Here is a 19,134-nt window from a genome sequence, read left to right as displayed (position 1 = left end):
TGCAATACTTTACATTTCTCCCTGTTAAAATTCATCTTGTTTGTTTTGGCCCAGTTCTCTAATCTGTCAAGGTCGTTTTGAAGTGTGATCCTGTCCTCTGGGGTGTTAGCCACCCCTCCCAGTTTGGTGTCATCTGCAAATTTGATCAGGATGCCCTTGAGTCCATCATCCAAGTCGTTGATAAAGATATTGAATAAGACCGGGCCCAAGACAGAACCCTGTGGCACCCCACTAGTCACTCTTCTCCAGGATGAAGAGGAACCATTGATGAGCACCCTTTGGGTTCGGTCAGTCAGCCAGTTACAAATCCACTGAGTGGTAGCATAGTCAAGACCGCATTTTACCAGCTTAGATATTATGGGAAAGGGATTCCTCCATCAGAAGGGGTTGGACTAGATGGACTAGAAGTTGGGCATTTCTCTCCACCTGGCTCCACCAGATATTGCTGATGGCCAATGAAAGCCCAAGTAGGGATTCCTCATGGGGGATGTTGCTGTGGTATATTGGAGGAGCAGGGCCAGGAGGCTAACTTGGACACCTGAGAACACAAAAAAGCAGCAGCAAAACAACTACATGTTTCCTTTTAAATGGACCTTCCTGCTGAGTGTAAAGCATAGATCCTCATTTTTAAAGGGAAAAGGGAGACAAGGCTTCTCCCAAAGTGTTAGAAGGCCACAAATAACGTAACAATAGAACAAAACAAATGTGCCATTTCATGTGATACAGAATCCTATGTGCAAATCTGTTAGTTTGAGAAATTTGTATTAAATAAGAAAAAAAAAATTAAAGGTGTGTGCTTGCAGGTAAACAGATTGGAGATTTCCTGCAAGATGAAGAAGAAGAAGAAGAGTTTGGATTTGATATCCCGCCTTTCACTCCCTTTAAGGAGTCTCAAAGCGGCTAACATTCTCCTTTCCCTTCCTCCCCCACAACAAACACTCTGTGAGGTGAGTGGGGCTGAGAGACTTCACAGAAGTGTGACTGGCCCAAGGTCACCCAGCAGCTGCATGTGGAGGAGCGGGGAATCGAACCCGGTTCCCCAGATTATGAGACTACCGCTCTTAACCACTACACCACACTGGCTCTCTTGTGAGATCTCATTGAAGTCTTGCAAGATATCTAGGAGAGCAAAATATGTATTGAGATTTGGGAGAGATCTTGCATGCTCTTTCAGGGACCAAAGCCATCACTGCTGCAGTGCCAAAGGCAGGTGGCTTAGTAGTGCTGAGTGTCCCACGGGGCGAAATGGGACGTACCCCCCCCCCCTCAAGCTCAGGATTCCAGAACTAACAACTGTCAGTTGGGAGGGATGGAAGGCAAGGACCCACAGCCCAGGTGGGGCTCACTAGCTTGGGGAGGAGGTGTGTGATTCCTCAGCTGGAGTAGATACAGGAAAGTTGAGGCTCACATGCCTCATCACCGCAGAAGCTATAACTGGAAAGCTGTCCTGGCCAGGCCTGTGTCCTTTGGCTCCAGTTGGGAGTGAAATGGACGATGTCTGATTTTTGGCAAAATATATTTTAAAAAATAAATAAATTATGATTTTCAAGTTTATGCATTTCAATAATTTTGCAGTCATTTTAACATTTCAAAACTTGACTTCCTTCCCCCTCTTTCTGCAGTTCCTTAAATTGATTCTTCATATCTTATGCATATCCAAATTACCTTAATTTCTTCATTTATGCATCTGCTTTAAATATATAATCTTATTAAACTGCAGGTTATTCCAATAATCCTGCCAATGTTCTTATCTGTTTACAGTTTGTAACTATTCATTAAACCATTTCCATTCTTAAATAAAAAGTTTGTTCTCTTGCTCCTAGAAACGGTCAGCATGTGACAGAGGCCACATCCTGGGAACGGCTTTGACTGGCCACCTAAACCAGGTGAGGGCAGCCAAGGAGTCTCAAATGCTCAGGATCTTCCCCTGTGTGCAAAGACAGGCTCCAGCAGCTTGAGCAGACAAGGCCAAGCGTGGGCCCAGTGGTCAAGAAGGTGGTTTCTGCAGTGCTGTGGAGGGAAGTGAGGGGCAGATGGGGCTCATCCACCTAGAAAGGTAGCCCATCGAGGAGAAGGAAAACTGATCCTAATATGCCTTGTGGGATATCTTCGGGAGCTGAAAAGGCTAAGGAAAACCCTACACAAATCTGGAGTGGAGTCCCTCAGGCGGTTGGATGGCGCCGTTTACAACCCCTTCTGACAACTCCTGCAGCCCAACTGGTGCCTAACTCTGCTTTCCTTGGAGACACATCTGCAAGGCCAAGAGAGGGAGTCTTGTCATCTAGGAAGCCCAGGACCTCCAGACACACTGCCCAGTCTTGCTCCCTGGAGAGGTCCCTTTGGGACTGCTGACACCGTTGCTTGACTTTTGACCTCACCCCCAGAGGCGCACTCCATTGCTTCTCAAGACAGACAAATGCCAACATTAAAAAACTGTTTGAAAGAATTTCATTTCATTCACAAAAGGAAATATTGCATGTCAAAGAGATAAACAGCTACCTGACAAATCATCCCAGCTTTTCAGAGCTGGCTGTCATGGCTTCTTTAATCTTTGTGTATTGCTCCACCATGTGGCTGAATCATATAAAGCACTGACCTTTACATATCTCTTGACCTCTAACTTGGATTATAATCTTTATAAATTGGAGTTGTGGAGCAGGTCCTCAAGGGGGGGCTCCCACCATTCCTCCTCAGTCCAGCCCCTGACAACCATGTGGGTTACGGCGTCGAGGGCTCATTTTGTGGGGCGATGTGAAACATAGTGTTTTCACCCCCAAACCTTGCAGGGGGCATTCTCTGGGTGTTTGGCGCCGCTTTGGAGTGAATCGGACAACGCCTGACTTTTGGAGAAATTGGGATCCCGTGAGTTAGGGCGCCAAAGGCTCATTTTTTGGGGTGCCATGAAATGTGGGGTTTTCACTGCCAAACATTTCAGGGGGCCTTTAGCAGGTGTTTGCCATTGCTTTCACCTGTCCTCACCTCCTTCACTGAGGTACTCCAAATAGTACTATGGAGCTAGGGGATCTCCCCACACCATCCCTTAACTGGTTTGGGAGTCTTCTCTTTCTAGAAGATCTCTCCCCTCCTGACTCGAACGCGGCTCCTCCAGTTCACTCCTGTCTGAATACTCTCCCTAAACACTCAGTCTAGAGACTCCTTTCTCTAGCTGTAGGTATTTCCCTCAGGGTGGATGTGAAACACTCTTTTCCTAACTCTACCTCACGGTTTCTCTTAAACTACCTCCCTATCGCTATCTATATCTATCTGGCATGAGCGCAGCCGTGTGTGTGGCAGAGCGGGACAGCTGCCCCCCTTCAAATAAATAAATTAAATCAATACAAACTGAGGTTCTGCCCCCCCCCCCAACATACATTCTGGCTTTGCCCATGCTAGCTGGACATTCCCTCAGAAACGGTTCCTTTTATTTTCCCTCCAAAAGTGCTGCTCCCCCTCCCCCTCCTGGATGCCTTGGTAGCCAATCAGAAAGAGGCTACAGCCGTCTGGTGGGATTTCTGAGGCACTGCCTCACCAGACAATCTTCTCTGGCTCTGCTGTCTGTCACACCAGGCAAACCTCCTGGCCGGGTGGTGGTGGTGAGGAGGATTGTATGAAGTCCGGGGGCCAAGACTGAGAAAGCCCTGCTCCAGTAGTCACTACCTGCTGCGAGGGAGGGGGCCTTTCAGGAAGGCCTCTTAAGATGACCGTAAGGTTTGAGCAGGCTCGTGTGGAAAAACCCTGTTCCTTATAGATTAAAGGTAATTAAAGGTAAATCTGACCATTAGGTCCAGTCGTGACCGACTCTGGTGTTGCAGCGCTCATCTCGCTTTATTGGCTGAGGGAGCTGGCGTACAGCTTCCAGGTCATATGGCCAGCATGACTAAGCCACTTCTGGTGAACCAGAGCAGCGCACAGAAACGCCGTTTACCTTCCCGCCGGAGTGGTACCTATTTATCTACTTGCACTTTGATGCGCTTTCGAACTGCTAGGTGGGCAGGAGCATATCGATGTATGTGATTTTTATTTCTTAATTATATTTAGTGGTGGTATGGCTGTATTGTTTTTTGTAACATGAAACCATTCAATAAAAATTATTTTTTTTTAAAAAAAAAAAAAGGGTGGGCAATGTATTTCAAGCAGTTTTGTTGGCAGGGTTGGGTTTCATCTAATCCGCAGCAATGCGTGTGGAGAGGCTAAGCAGCCTTCCCGATGTCAGTGGCTCTGCTGCTGCTTATCTGAATAGGGAAGGGGTGAGGTCGAGGCTGTGCAGCTGCACCAGTGGAACTGCCACCAGCAATTCCGCACTCCAGGGCATCCTCCAACCTCACTGTCACCCGGCCGTCCAGGTAAACAGCAGAATTGCTTTGGGATGCAACAGGCATGTGTTCAGACATAAGGCTAACTAGATTATTGTCTTTGACAAGCTAGTCTGTCTGGCAAGGTGTAGATGAGCTTATGCAACGAGATGTGGTGATGATGTCTGACGTATTCATCTTCCTCTGCTGAGTTTTAGGATCAGCACTGGGCATAGCAGAATCGTAGAACTGTAGAGTTGAGTCATCTAGTCCCACCCCCTGCAGTGCAGGAATCTCTGCCTCGACCCTGAGATTAAGAGTCTCGTGCTCTACTGACTGAGCTGCGCAGTGGTTTTGGTATCTTTCAGAAAGCCTTTGGGCCAGATTTATGGAACGTAGGTCTATGAACAACTTTCAGCCATGAGAGGAAATGGAACCTCCATGTTCAGAGGCAATGTACCCCTGAGCGCCGGATGCCTGGGACCTTCATTCTGCTGATACCCTGCTGCTTGTGAACTTATGGAAGAACCTGACTGGCCATCTTTGTGTTGAGCTAATCCACCAGTGCGAGTAGATAAATAGGTACCGTTCTGGCGGGAAGGTAAACGGCGTTTCCGTGCATTGCTCTGGTTTGCCAGAAGCTGCTTAGTCATGCTGGCCACATGACCCGGAAGCTGTCTGCGGACAAACGCCGGCTCCCTCAGCCTATAGGAGCTGGGGGCACTGTTATACAGTGGTTCCGCTCCTTCCTCCTGGGCCGTGTTCAGAAAGTGGTGTTGGGGGATGAGTGTTGGGCCCTCACTTGTGGGGTGCCTCAGGGTTCCGTCCTCTCCCCCATGCTTTTTAACATCTATATGAAGCCGCTGGGAGAGATCATCAGGGGGTTTGGACTGGGTGTCCATCAATATGCATTTGATACCCAGCTCTACCTCTCTTTCACATCAGAACCAGTGCAGGCAGTGAAGGTTCTGTGTGCCTGGAGGCGTTTGGAGGATGGATGGTGGCTAATGGATTGAGGTTGAATCCTGACAAGACAAAAGTACTGTTTTGGGGGGACAGGAGACGGGCTGGTGTGGAGGATTCCCTGGTCCTGAATGGGGTAACTGTGCCCCTGAAGGACCAGGTGCGCAGCCTGGGAGTTATTTTGGACTCACAGCTGTCCATGGAGGCGCAGGTCAATTCTGTATCCAGGGCAGCTTTATACCAGCTCCACCTGGTACGCAGGCTGAGACCCTACCTGCCCACAGACTGTCTCGCCAGAGTGGTGCATGCTCTAGTTATCTCCCGCTTGGACTGCTGCAATGCGCTCTACGTGGGGCTACCTTTGAAGGTGACCCGGAAGCTACAACTAATCCAGAATGTGGCAGCTAGACTGCTGACTGGGGGCGGCCGCCGAGACCACATAACACCGGTCTTGAAAGACCTACATTGGCTCCCAGTACATTTCCGAGCACAATTCAAAGTGTTGGTGTTGACCTTTAAAGCCCAAAACAGCCTTGGCCCAGTATACCTGAAGGAGCGTCTCCACCCCCATTGTTCTCCCCAGACACTGAGGTCCAGCGCCGAGGGTCTTCTGGCGGTTCCCTCATTGCAAGAAGCAAAGCTACAGGGAACCAGGCAGAGGGCCTTCTCGGTAGTGGCACCCGCCCTGTGGAACGCTCTCCCATCAGATAAACAACTACCTGACATTCAGAAGACATCTTAAGACAGCCCTGTTCAGGGAAGTTTTTAATGTGTGACATCTTAGTGTATTTTTGGTCTTTGTGGAAGCCGCCCAGAGTGGCTGGGGAAACCCAGCCAGATGAGTGGGGTACAAATAAATATTATTATTATTATTATTATTATTATTATTATTATTATTATAGAGCGAGATGAGTGCCGCAACCCCAGAGTCCTCTGCGACTGGACCTAACGGTCAGGGGTACCTTTACCTTTACCTAATCCACCTGCACTTATATTTCAGTCAAATACCGCCACCTAATGGCACCTTATGTATACTTGAGAGATAATGATACATGTGGCCAATGAGCAACCAGTGCAGATGTTTTAACAGGGGTGTCCTAGGCTGTTGGCTACCTAGCTGCTTCATTCTTTGCTCTTCTGCAGGCTTTGTTGCTGTAAATGTAGTGGTAGTAGGTTCAGTTTTTGCTCAAATAGTGGAAAAGAATGCAACAGCAGTGCAAGGAGATTGGGGCAAGAATGCCCTAGTTCAGATGTTTTCATCTATGGCAACAGATGGCAAGCCAATATATCAGGGTTCCCCCCCCCCCCACTAAACCCCCTTTGTTTCTGCCGCTCTGTGTGGAGGCCAAATGCTTTGGGAAGGCAAATTTGTAGTGGTAGTATGAGATCATTTGGCCTGGGGTGGAGGCAAGCTTTGCGAAGGAGCTACACTGCCCCCTTCTTGAGATATGTAGGGTTGCCATCTACTAGTTCTTTTCTTTCCCTTTTTTTTTCCTGCAATGATTCCTCTTGCTACCAACCTATCATGCAATTGCAGAGCAATGTGAAAAGCTTCTTATGCTTAATTCCTACATGCCATGTTACAGTTAAAGGAATAGGAACCAAAGCAAGGGGGTGGGGTTGTCAACCTGTGGGTCTACCGAAGACTCTGTGCTGGCAAGGTACAAAACAAGCCTGGAAAATTGTGTTTTGGTTTAAAGAGACACAATATGTGCAGGCATACACTGTATATGCAAAATGGCTTGTGCTTGGCCTGTCATGATGTTCACCAATCTGAACTTATTCTATGGTTTATTTCTGTAGACTGTGGCATCATTAAAGTTGGCATAACTTTCAGTACTGTTGTGGCTTTAAAATTCAGCTCTCTTCTACTAAGTATTATGCAAGATTTTCCTCATTCTGATGCCACCCATTTTTGGCTGAAGCAGGGTTCACTTGGGAGCTTGTTTCCTATCATTGGGTTGTATACTTCCTGAAGGAAGACGATGTGGAGTTTCATAGTGTTTACAAAGTTGGCATAACTTGATATATAGTGTATTCCCCTATGAACTCTCTTGACCCTGGTGCTCGTCTTTATCTTAAATGTGACCTGGAAGGCATGCATGACATTCCTGACTTCTTAAGACCTAAAGCACAGGGCTTTTGTGCTACCAGCAAACTTTAATTATCACCTCCTGTAAAAAGAATGGCTTCCATGCAATACACAGAAGGCAGGATTCAGGAGACATACAAGATAACCAGTTAAGTCATTTCCCACATATAGTGTGTGTGGAGCCTGTATTTACTATTTAAAACACTTTGTCCAGTAGATTCCAGGGTGGTTTACAATAAGCATATATCTTAATCGAAAATAGAAATAAAAGCAGCTTGCACAAGTTAGTGCCCTTGTCCCCATGTTACAGACTAGCAATGGGTCTGCTGTTTTCTACCATTAAAACTGCCCTTTTTGGCTGCCCCGTGTGACAAGGTGCGTGCCATATCCTGGTTCCAAAATGGGGTTGCCATATTCTAATTCCACAAAAAATCTCATGAGGTTGGCTGCCATTCTATGAACACTTCCCTTGGCACAAGCTGTATTAAACGCCGTGGGACAGTTTCCTGCGTCAGCTTGCCTTAAATCATTACCGTTATCTCCCAACTGTATAGTTTTCTGCAAGGTGCCTTTAGGTGGCACTGTTCGACTGAAACATAAGCACTGCTGGATTAGCTAACTAGCCCAGGTGTGCCGAACCATTGTCCCCCCAGATGTTGCTGAACAACCTCCCATCCTCAAAGCTCCCAACCTCCTATCAAAGCTCCTAACCTCACATCAAAGCTCCCAACCTCCTATCAGCTCTAGCAAGCATAGCCAATATCCAAGGATGCTGGGAGTTGTCCTTTGGCAACATCTGGAGGACAAAAGGTTCCTCCTGCGTGATTTAGTCCACCATTCTGTTTCCAAAAGGGGCAGCGACGTATCTTGTTCCCATCTCCTCCTCCGGCTTCTCCTCCTCTTTCGCCTACATGCCCTGACGAAGGCACAGGAGGAGCTCGGCCATATAGTGCTTCCCTCCGCTTGCGGAGCTGCAAAAGACGCAAGGGGGAGAGAGACACGGAGACTCAGGTGGGCGCTCCGGGGACGGTGGTGATGGGACTCGGACTGGGGCGAAGGGCGAGGGGCGGCGAAGGGCCGGGAGAGGGGGCGCAGGTACCCCTCCTGAATCTCCCCGGTCGCCCTCGAGAGGGAGCGATGGCGTGCGGGGAGAGGAGAAGGAGCGAAGGAAGCCTGCTGGTTCCCTCTTCCTCCTCTCCTTTCCGTGCGTAAAGGCTGAGCCCACCGGGTTCCAAGCTGGGAAGTGGGAGCCATAGTTTTCTAACTTGGATGAAATGGAAAACTTTGGTTATTTGATTTCTGGTTTAATTACAGCTTGGGGGAAAGGGCTGTGTAGTTGGGCAAAAGGTTTGTTAAGGATCATCAGAACTGGCAGCAAAAAAGTGCTGTGTGTGTGTGATTTATCCCACCAAACTGAGATGTCACCTTAAACACAAGGGCTGCAAGTGGCGAAATCGTATCCTTATGGAAGATTTTAAAGGAACAAAGATCGGGTCAGATAACATTTCCTGCAATTTTAACTTCCATTAATAATCAACCAAAACAAATCTTTTGAAAGATACAAGTTTAAGGCAGCTTTTTAACCATACATCCTGAGATGTATACAAGTCCCATCATTCCTACCTAGGAAGACCTGTGGTCAAAGATGATGGGAATTGTAGTTCAACAACATCTGGGGACCCAACCAAGATTGAGAGAGGCTGATTCAGAGAGTGAAGGGAACAGTTTGTGGTTTTGAACAAACCCTATCCTCTACTTTCACAACTTTCATCAGTCTGAAGTGGTGTATTTAGAAATGTTTTCTGGCAGCCAGGAGGCCTAGGGACTTATTTTGTAAAAGAAAGTTTCAGAGAGCACTGAGGTTCTTAGAATGATTATAATTATACATCATATAATAAAGAACGATAAGTGCATGGTCATAAAAAGCTGAGGTACTTCATAAGAGTAAGTTTTCTCCTCTGCAGTGTGTTAGCCTGACACCATGGTGGGTGAAGAAAATATCTCCGTCAGGAATCGCCGATCAACTTATGAGACTGCAGAAGAGAAAGAAGACTTGTCAAAGAGGCATGAAGCAGACTGGTCTATCCCACAATCAAGCAATGGTGAGATTTCTTCATCAGTAACTGCAGAGATCTTATCTGATTTAGCAGATGAAATGATAAGCAGTGAAATGATTTTAAATCTGCATGTGATCAAAAGATCTGAAGTAAATATGAATCCAATTGTTTCCAGTGTTCACCATGTTCAGCGGGTTTACTCTGAATCAAACTTTGTAGACTACAACCAAGTGCATGTATCTTTGGTGGTGTAGTTCAACGTGGTACTCAGCCAGTTCTGAGTGTGTTTGCCTTGTGCTAATAACTTGACCTTAGCACTGTATTTGTTCCCTGACTACTTTTCTTTTAGCTGTGTGCCAGATTTGTGAAGCCACCGGAGGGGATTCTTCTAGAGAACTTTTATGACCTGACTAGGAAACGTATCTATACCTAAATTATCCGTGTTGTAGTTTTTGTTTCAACAGCTACCAGATATTTGCCTCAAGATGTGAATACTGTACTGGCATTCATTGCTAAGCTTGTTTACTCAGATTCAAGCTGGGTGTGAAACTGCCTTCTACTGAGTTGGACCAGCAGTTCATCTGACATAGTACTGCTTACTCAGACAGGCAGTAGCTCTTCAGACCACGTTATTGTGGTCAGGTGGGATTCCACCAAGTCTTTGTGTGCGCAGAATGAGGTCCACTCGCCCAACCACCCTTTCCCTGCCCGCGGGTTGCCAATCCCTGGTGTAGATGTAATTATGAGATTTCTTTATCAGTAACTGCAGAAATCCTAACTGAATAAATATAAGAATTTATCAGTGGATTTATTTTGAATCTGCAAATGAACAAAAGTTCTGAAGTACAGTAAATACGAATTCTTCCTCAGGTCTTAAATAATGGATTGTTTCCAGTATTCACCATGTCCAATGGGTCTGCTCAGAGGCAGATGAGGGGGAAAGCTGGGAAATCATGGGAGAGACAGAACAACACTCAGCTGACAGGTTGTTATTAGAAAGCATCCCAGACCTTCCATCTCCCAGAACCCGGTGAGCCTTAAAAGTAGGAGAGCAAAGAGCTGAAAGACAGAGGACACGTAGCAGCACCTGTAGGAGAGACGATGCGAATGGCGAATGAGGAAGTGGGAGAGACGGGGGGTGGGGTGGAGATTCACTCGGGACAATGCCATTATCCAAGAGGCTGGGTTCTATAGCCTCTCTCTGTAAATACTGAATAAAAAGCGGGCAGTAAGAAACATTCCCTTGTCTTTACGTTCCTGGGCAAGCAGCTTGACACCTTGCTCAGAAAACTGATATTATTCCTCATAGACTTTTCTCTTAAGTACTCCTTTGTATCATTACTACTTCGTTCACAAATTCCTTGACTTGATGTCCTAAACAAAATAGACTTGAAAGACTCCATGTTAGGTGTTGAAAGGCAGTGTAAAGGGGGGCGGGGAATACCCATCAATGTAAATTCCAAAATAATTGTTTATGGAATCCCATTTTGGGACATGTTGAGTTTGTCATGCATAATGAACCCTCTTATGTCCATGTATCTTATCTCCAGTTGTAAAGATCGTTAGGAGAGGTGCTTCTTGAGGTTCCATAGCCAGGAACAGCGCATTGTGTAGTAACAGTGGGACACATATAGTCCTTTCCCTTTGGTGCCAACTTAAAATGGTTTTCCCTGGCATTTACATGATGTAAATTCTGGAACTGCCCACATTTTTAAAGGTTTTTCATATCTCCTCTTCTCCAGGCTAAACATACCCAGCTCCCTCAACCGTTCCTCATAAGGCTTGGTTTCCAGACCCTTAATCATCTTGGTTGCCCTCCTCTGTACACTTGGATAAACTCAGGATTAAATTGATAAAAAGCAACCAGTGCATTCCATCAGGATTTCTTGTTGGTTATGAAGTTTAAAAAACTTTAGCAATGTTATTAACTCAGGTCACATGGCCACTCTTTTCTTGAGTAAAAAAAAGCCTTTGTGCCTTTGATGTGAATATACCCGTTTAAGTGTTCACACCAGCAGCAACCACCCTCAAGCTCCCCTCCATGGGTGGGAAAGCAATTAATCACCTCCTCCCACCCCCATGTTGCTGTTGCAATCTGTTTAACAGGCCCCTGCCTGGTTTTCCTAAAATTCCTCCTCACAAGAGTCTGGAGGGTTGTCATGCACTTCTGTCTCCTTCTCTGCCTTCTCCTCGGTTGGTAATGCACGAGACTCTTAATCTCAGGGTTGTGGGTTTGAGCCCCACGCTGAGCAAAAGATTCCTGCCTGCATTGTAGGAGGCTGGACTAGATGACCCTCGTGGTCCCTTCCAACTCTGCAATTCTATGATTCCCCTGTAATTTTAGTACTGTATAGCAACAATAGGCTACATTGCAGGGCGGTAGTAGCCCATGCTTCCTCAGGCACAGTACTCCCTCTGCAACATGGATATTGCTTGTGTGATAAATTTCTTTCCAGCACTTGCCAGTCACAGCTCTGACTTCACTCATTGGCTAAAATCACTAAAATGTAGGAGCAGGCTCAAATCTCCCAAAACAATTTCTTTGAATGGTGTCTGTGTGCTTTGCTTTAAAGCTTTCATTCTACAAGGGCTCAAGGGCTTGCAGAGTGGGGTGTGTGTGTGTGTGTGTGTGTGTGTGTGTGCTGATGTCTCTGCATGATACCTTCCAACTGGGCAATTAGCTGTTGGAGAGGGGAAGCCCATGCTGGCAGTGACTGCCCAAAGGTTCTTGCCAAGGTACGTGGCTTTTTAGATCCTTCTGTCACAGAAGGATGACGTGTAGTTGCTCCCATCTTGTTTATATGGATTAAAATCACTGCAGAGGGCTCCGAGGGTGAGAGGCATAGCTGGCAGGGATGCAGAACCGCTTGTCCTCATATTGTTGGACTCCCAACTCCCAGGATGGCTAGTGGTCAGGGAGCTGGATACCATCTTAACAGAGATGCCTAAGAAAGATAAAATCATCCTCCTGGGTGATTTTAATGCAAGAGTTGGGTGAGATTTTGATCTGTGGCCTGGAAACATTGGGAAAGAAGGAATTGGCAACAGCAACCAGAACGGAATCCTACTTTTAACTCTTAAGACCGTATTCATGGAAGACGCCTCTCAAAAGTAGGTGATGATACAAAAAGATATAAGATGCATCTAGGTACAGTGGTACCTCTGGTTACGAACTTCATTTGTTCCAGAGGACCGTTCTTAACTTGAAACCATTCTTAACCTGAGGTACCACTTTAACTAATGGGGCCTCCTGCTGCTGCTGCACCGCTGCCGTGCGATTTCTGTTCTCATCCTGGGGCAAAGTTCTTAACCCCAGGTACTACTTCTATAACCCAAAGTGTTTGTAACCTGAGGTACCACTGTATTCCATGCCTACAGCAAGGAGAAATTGCACTTGCATCATCGTTCCAGGTGAGTGTCCCTGCTGCAGCCCCCTTGAGCTTGGAGATAAAGAGGGATATGTTGAAAATGATATGATAGGCGTATGGTGCTTGGAGTGTCTTGTATGCACAGCGGAACATAAATAAGCAGCCTCTTTCCTCCTGCCTCTTGGAACTATGCCCATCAGAAACTACTGAAGAGGGAGGCATCATGTGCGCACATTTCCGGCACATCTTCCCTGTTACAAGTGGCTACCCATCCTGTTTGCACATGTCTGCAGAGCTTGTTGCAACAATTAATTAATATTTGTTGCAGTAATTAAGACATACCTTTGGCAATGTATGTGATGTAGCAATAAATGATGTTCAAAGATGTTTGTCACAGTGCCAATGATACAGTACGTTTTGTGGAGGACTTGGAACTAATTGCTGAGGCCACCGCATTTCTGACTGTTGTGAAAGACAACCTTCAATACCCAGAGAAGAGTTTGAATTTGATATCCCTCTTTATCACTACCCTAAGGAGTCTCAAAGCAGCTCACATTCTCCTTTTCCCTTCCTCCCCCACAACAAACGCTCTGTGAGGTGAGTGGGGCTGAGAGACTTCAAAGAAGTGTGACTAGCCCAAGGTCACCCAGCAGCTGCATGTGGAGGAGCGGGAAATTGAAATTATAGAATAATTTTTATTAAGAATTTCAGCATAACAATTTATCAAAGACATATCATGCTAATTTCCCTCCTAATTTCCCCTCCCCAGGATAAAATTTCACTTTTTGAAAGCAAAGCTTCACCTGAAATGATAGCAATGACAGGTGGTGAGCGTTAGGTGTAATGAGCAGTAACCAAGCCCATCTTTTCATCTTAAGCGATCTGTATTTAATGAATCTTGTGGTGCCATAACCAGGGATTTAACAACCGGTAAGTACAGTATGCTCCAGGGATGGTTTTTTGTTTTTTTTTCCCCTTCAAAAAGACATGCTATCAGAGGACTCAGTTAGACTGATAGAGAAAAAGCAATTTATATGTGTTGTATGTGCAATTTAACATTTTGCCACCAGATGACAACGTGGAGTCCTGTTTTTCTCTACCTGTTTTAAATTTACAATGCTTTAAACTGAAACACTTCTTTGATGTGTCTACATCCAGCCAGAGTTTAGTGATCTAGTGTATTTTTATTGTTTACTTGATGTTTACTGTTTGATGATTGGGGTCCCACACTTGGAGGAGAAAACAGTTTCTTGTGGGGTGCAAGAAGCTCAGACCACAGCAAAACATGTGAAAGGAAACAGTTATAGCTTCACAGAACACAGAAAGATTCAACACCTCCAATTATAGCATTCTAGTATAAAAAGGTAAAGGTACCCCTGCCCGTACGGGCCAGTCTTGACAGACTCTAGGGTTGTGCGCTCATCTCACTCTAGAGGCCGGGAGCCAGCGCTGTCCGCAGACACTTCCGGGTCACGTGGCCAGCGTGACAAGCTGCATCTGGCGAGCCAGTGCAGCACACGGAACGCCGTTTACCTTCCCGCTAGTAAGCGGTCCCTATTTATCTACTTGCACCCGGGGGTGCTTTCGAACTGCTAGGTTGGCAGGCGCTGGGACCGAGCGACGGGAGCGCACCCCGCCGCGGGGATTCGAACTGCCGACCTTTCGATCAGCAAGTCCTAGGCGCTGAGGCTTTTGCCCACAGCGCCACCCGCGTCCCCTAGCATTCTAGTATACGTGGCCTTTATATCATAAGGCACCCATCATGCCAACTCCTGAGGGATGCACATTGTGATCAACATGCTCTTGCGTGATCAACTTGTAGGCAGCTGCACTTTGATACTCCTTTTTTTGTCATACATTGCTTAAGCAAGCATTGCCCAAGTTATCATCCTAGTAATATAGCAAGCTCAATAGTTCACATAGCAAGTTCTTCACTTATCAAGCTGGTGGTTTAAAGCAGAACCTCAGGCATACCTGGCACATTTCTACACGCTTACTTAGAGCTCAGCAAAACCAAGCTAAAGGGGATTTCATCAATAAAAAGCATTTTTATTTTTCATTGATTAATATGAATGTTCCCTTCCCTAGTTTGGCTGGAATTTTGTTCAAGATATGCCCAAATACAATTGCTGAATGATTGTTTAATGAGAGGAATTTCAAGAAGAACCATCTAACTGCAATTCTGCAGAAACAAATTTGTTTCTGTTTTCAGAAAAACTTATTTCTATGCATTGTACACTCGTCTTGTCACAGTTGAATGTCTTGTGTGCACCGTCTCTGCCGTCTTGTTCTCACTTGGCTGGTGAACTGGTGACTGGGCTGTACCACTTGAGGGTGCAGGGGGCAAGCGGTGTATGGACGGTTGAATCATACAGATGTCCGGCAGGTGGCCAGGCTAGAATCCTTCTCCCTAGCACCTCCTTTTTTTTAGTATTTGGGTAAAGGGACCCCTGCCCATTAGGTCCAGTCTTGACCGACTATGGGGTTGCGGCACTCATCTCACTTTATTGGCCGAGGGAGTGGGCGTTACAGCTTTCGGGTTATGTGTCCAGCATGACTAAGCCGCTTCTGGTGAACCAGAGCAGCGCACGGAAACGCCTTTTACCTTCTCACTGGAGCAGTGCCTATTTATCTACTTGCACTTTGACTGCTTTCAAACTGCTAGGTTGGCAGGAAGTGTTTGGGTAGATAAGTTTAAATGATCTGCCCCAATTAACTATGGTTTTAATGCACTCTAGGAAGCGAAGCCTTGGAAATTGGAATAGGTTGTTTTTCCTTTTGGCCAGTAGCGGACAACTAATACAGGTACCTCTGGGTAGGGGAATAAGTGAAATTTTGAGGGCTAGTAACATTTGTGGACTTATTTGCAGCACCGATATTAAAATACTTTAAATTTCCAGTTTGCATGCTTTTCCTTTTTTGCCTTTCATACTTGCGGACAACTTATATTTATTTATTTATTTATTTATTTATTGTATTTATCATTGAAAATACAGCAACGGTTTGTTTTTCCCCCTCTTAGGTCATGTTGACGTTGACCATTCGGTCACTCGAAAGATGCAGCTTTTGGTGGAGGCTGAGGTAAACTTATCTGAATTGTAGTTAATATGAGTTGACAAGGAGGAATCCCTAGACAGCAAAAGAAACCTCCCATTTGTGACAGATCTATGCATAGAATGGGCCTGTTAGAAATCCTAAATCCTGTAAATTGGGAGTCACTGAGTCTGGGGCTGCTGAAAGATTTCCTCAAATGCAAAAATCGTAAGCAATGCTCACTTTCCTGTGAGCTCTTTTAAACTATCTAATCATGCTTCCTGAGAAAATCAAAACTAGGGCTTCTGACATTTTATTTTATTTGAACCATTACAGTCCTTTGTACTTTTATTATCCCCAACCCTTCAAATGTTCATGCTTTTCTCTGATGCCGTAGAAACCTTCAGCTGCTGTTGTAGGGCACAGGAGGTGGATGGGCTGCTTTCATCCTCTAGTCTGTTAGCAAGTGAGATGCTTAAGGAATTCATTCTTTGTGAATTCCAGTATGAATAACCTGATTTGGTTTGGTCCCCGGAGGCACACTCCATTGTCTCTTGAGACAGATGGATGCCAACAATAACAACCTGATCTGCACCTCCTGGCCAGATTGAAACTTAAACCATTCACCCACTTCCACCTTTCTCAAATATTCCAGTTCTTCGCTAAGAAAGCATATCAAAATGCATTTAGAAATCTTGAGAGAAAAATGTGTGTTTAATTGCATTAAAAGAAAAAGCAGGACAAAAGAGAATTGTGAGTGCATAAGAAATCAGATAAGTTCTCAGATATTTGCTGTTGTATGTGAAAAATAAAACTCTTTTATTTTAAGAAGAAGAAAGTCTCACAGACTGGCTATCCATCACTAGCCAAAGCATTGCTGCTCGTATTTAGTGCAGCTAGAGCCACAATAGCTGCATATCCATGTTTTTGTAAACTGGGACTGGAAGGCTGTGGGGTTAGGCTGTTCCGGCATGCTACTGCTTTGGACTGTAGGGAGGATTCACATGTGGCTCTGGAACTATTGCTGGGTACCCTTTTGAGTCTTTGAACTTGTCAGGAATTAATTAGTGGGAGGATGGTGGAGAAGCTTCCCTGGGAATCGGCTTATCCACCTACCGACTTTTTCCTGGTAGTGAGCAGATAGAGGAGAGCAGGATACATCTTCCTAGTTTCAGGTGGGGCAGCAGTGAAGCCCAACAAAGCCCAACAGGTGTTGCCAGCATGTCAACTGCCTCAGGGAAAAGGAGCCGCAAAGTACACACATTCCTTTCCTTTTGGGGCTGTGTCTGCAATATGTGAATGGATAACAGCAGGTGACCTCATTCCCCAGCCAAATTCCCAGGGCTACATTGAAAGCAAGAACTCTGTTGTTGCCCAGGTGCTGTTTGCCCTGTGCAGCCCAAACTCTGTAGCTTGCTTTCCCTTCTCTTGGTTTTTTCTCTTTGTTTATTTTTCGCTCTCTCTTGGCATCATTCTTTGTTGACTGTGTGGAGCGGCAATGGCAGATCAATCAAACAAACAAAACACCCTGTGCTTTGTGAACACCCTGCGCTGAGCAAAGCAGCCCAGAATCATAGAATCATAGAGTCATAGAGTTGGAAGAGACCACAAGGGCCATCGAGTCCAACCCCCTGCCAAGCAGGAAACACCATCAGAGCACTCCTGACATATGGTTGTCAAGCCTCTGCTTAAAGACCTCCAAAGAAGGAGACTCCACCACACTCCTTGGCAGCAAATTCCACTGTCAAACAGCTCTTACTGTCAGGAAGTTCTTCCTAATGCTTAGGTGGAATCTTCTTTCTTGTAGTTTGGATCCATTGCTCCATGTCCGGAGCCCTCCGTGCCCTTGCCCCTGCCACCCAAATAAAATGCCACATCAAAGCAATCTTAGTGCTAAACTTCTAAAAATGCGTGGGAAATCCTAAGTGAAATGTGTTTCCCTGTTTAATTTCTTTAGACATTCTTCCCTCCATTGGGAAGAGTTGTGAGAGACCTTTTTGTTGGGTTCTGCTAGCCAGGGCGCCACCTCTAAAGGAACTTCATTAAACTGTTAGCTGTTCATTTTTAAAGAATCTGTGTGTGTATGGTGCAGAGTTAACCAGAACTGAGCATTTTGTGGGTGACCATGGTGCCTTCTTATATCCTGTTCTTGGACTTCTCAGCTTTCCTTAAATTTAATAGACTAATAGAATGTGTTTTGCATATGGTTGGTATTTGACTAGTAAAACAAAAACAAAACAAAAAGCTCTTGCAGAACAAGTCAGTTTTCTGGTCAGATTTCTGTCAAATATGTTGAGTGTAAGCAAGATGGGAGGCAGCTAGGCTAACTATGATTTTCTTAGAAAGGCTCTGCAGTTGGCTACTTTGCTTCCTCATTCTTGGGGAGCTGCTGATAGGTGGCTTAAACCAGGAATGGGGAACCAGATGTTGCTGGACTAGGAAATCCCATCAGCGCTGACCATTGTCCTCACTGGCCGTGACTTTGACTGGGGTCCAAGAATATGTCGTCAGTTGTCAGGAAATGAGACACGTTCATGATTTGTTGTTAGCATGGTGTTAGGAAGTCAGCCTTGCATTTGAAGGTAAAGAGTAATATGTCATTTTAGCAGGCAAATTCCAGGCAATACTTATCAATTACAGTGGTACCTCAGGTTAAGTACTTAATTTGTTCCGGAGGTCTGTTCTTAACCTGAAACTGTTTTTAACCCAAGGCACCACTTTAGCTAATGGGGCCTCCTGCTGCTGCTGCGCCACTGGAGCCCGATTTCTGTTCTTATCCTGAAGCAAAGTTCTTAACCTGAAGCACTATTTCTGGGTTAGCGGAGTGTATAACCTGAAGCGTATGTAACCCGAGGTACCACTGTATACTTAAGGTGTTCTCTTTTTTATTCCTTCCTCCCTCCAAATTTTATCAGCAAATGAAGCCAGCTTTCATGCAGCGGATCGACAGCCACTTTACAGAATTCATAAATGGCTTGATTGCAAAGTCTGTGCAGCTTGAGACTTCACCCCCTGCCTTCTCAGCCGTGTGCTCAGAGAAAGACGGTGGCTTCAAAAACAAGTATGTTGGTTCTTGGCTAAGCCTGAAGCAGAGTTGATATGTTAATTTGTTGCTGAATATTTGTTCTTTTCACAGGGAATTAAGAGCACCTCCAGAACACGGAAAAGTTTTTGTTGCTAGAAAGTCTGTCTTGGAGTGAGTATATTAATTAGATTTTAAATTTTACTAGAGCCCCTGCTAAAGTTAAAGTTGCCTTGATCCATTGGGTGGCGTATCTGCACATCTCGCTTCTCCCTCCCAGTAGATCCCATTCATTTTTATACTGTGT

The 19,134-nt window shown here is 45.6% G+C and overlaps 1 protein-coding gene and 1 long non-coding RNA gene across 5 annotated transcripts in view; both read left to right on the top strand.

Moving 5' to 3' along the window:
* Window positions 1–19,134, top strand: part of LOC310679787 — a 70,586-nt gene that overhangs the window by 2,628 nt on the left and 48,824 nt on the right. The gene's annotated exons all lie outside the window — the stretch shown is intronic.
* Window positions 1–19,134, top strand: part of LOC310679786 (sterol O-acyltransferase 1-like) — a 114,301-nt gene that overhangs the window by 59,668 nt on the left and 35,499 nt on the right. For 2 of the 4 annotated variants that reach the window (XR_014512535.1, XM_083445436.1), the window contains exons 1-5: window positions 8,070–8,358; window positions 9,312–9,449; window positions 15,795–15,853; window positions 18,721–18,866; window positions 18,942–19,001. Coding sequence is in view for 1 of the 4 variants with exons in the window: in XM_083445436.1 (XP_083301562.1) it covers window positions 9,329–9,449; window positions 15,795–15,853; window positions 18,721–18,866; window positions 18,942–19,001 (386 nt within the window). In the remaining 3 variants the exon portion in view is untranslated. Of the gene's footprint in view, window positions 1–8,069; window positions 8,359–8,430; window positions 8,552–9,311; window positions 9,450–15,794; window positions 15,854–18,720; window positions 18,867–18,941; window positions 19,002–19,134 lie in introns of those variants that run through there. The other 2 variants (XR_014512536.1, XR_014512534.1) reach the window with 2 other exon arrangements.

The sequence above is a fragment of the Podarcis tiliguerta genome (assembly GCF_965153285.1).
Source record: "Podarcis tiliguerta genome assembly, chromosome: 6".
In the NCBI taxonomy this organism is placed as follows: domain Eukaryota; kingdom Metazoa; phylum Chordata; class Lepidosauria; order Squamata; family Lacertidae; genus Podarcis; species Podarcis tiliguerta.
This window is presented reverse-complemented; position numbering and strand designations above follow the sequence as displayed.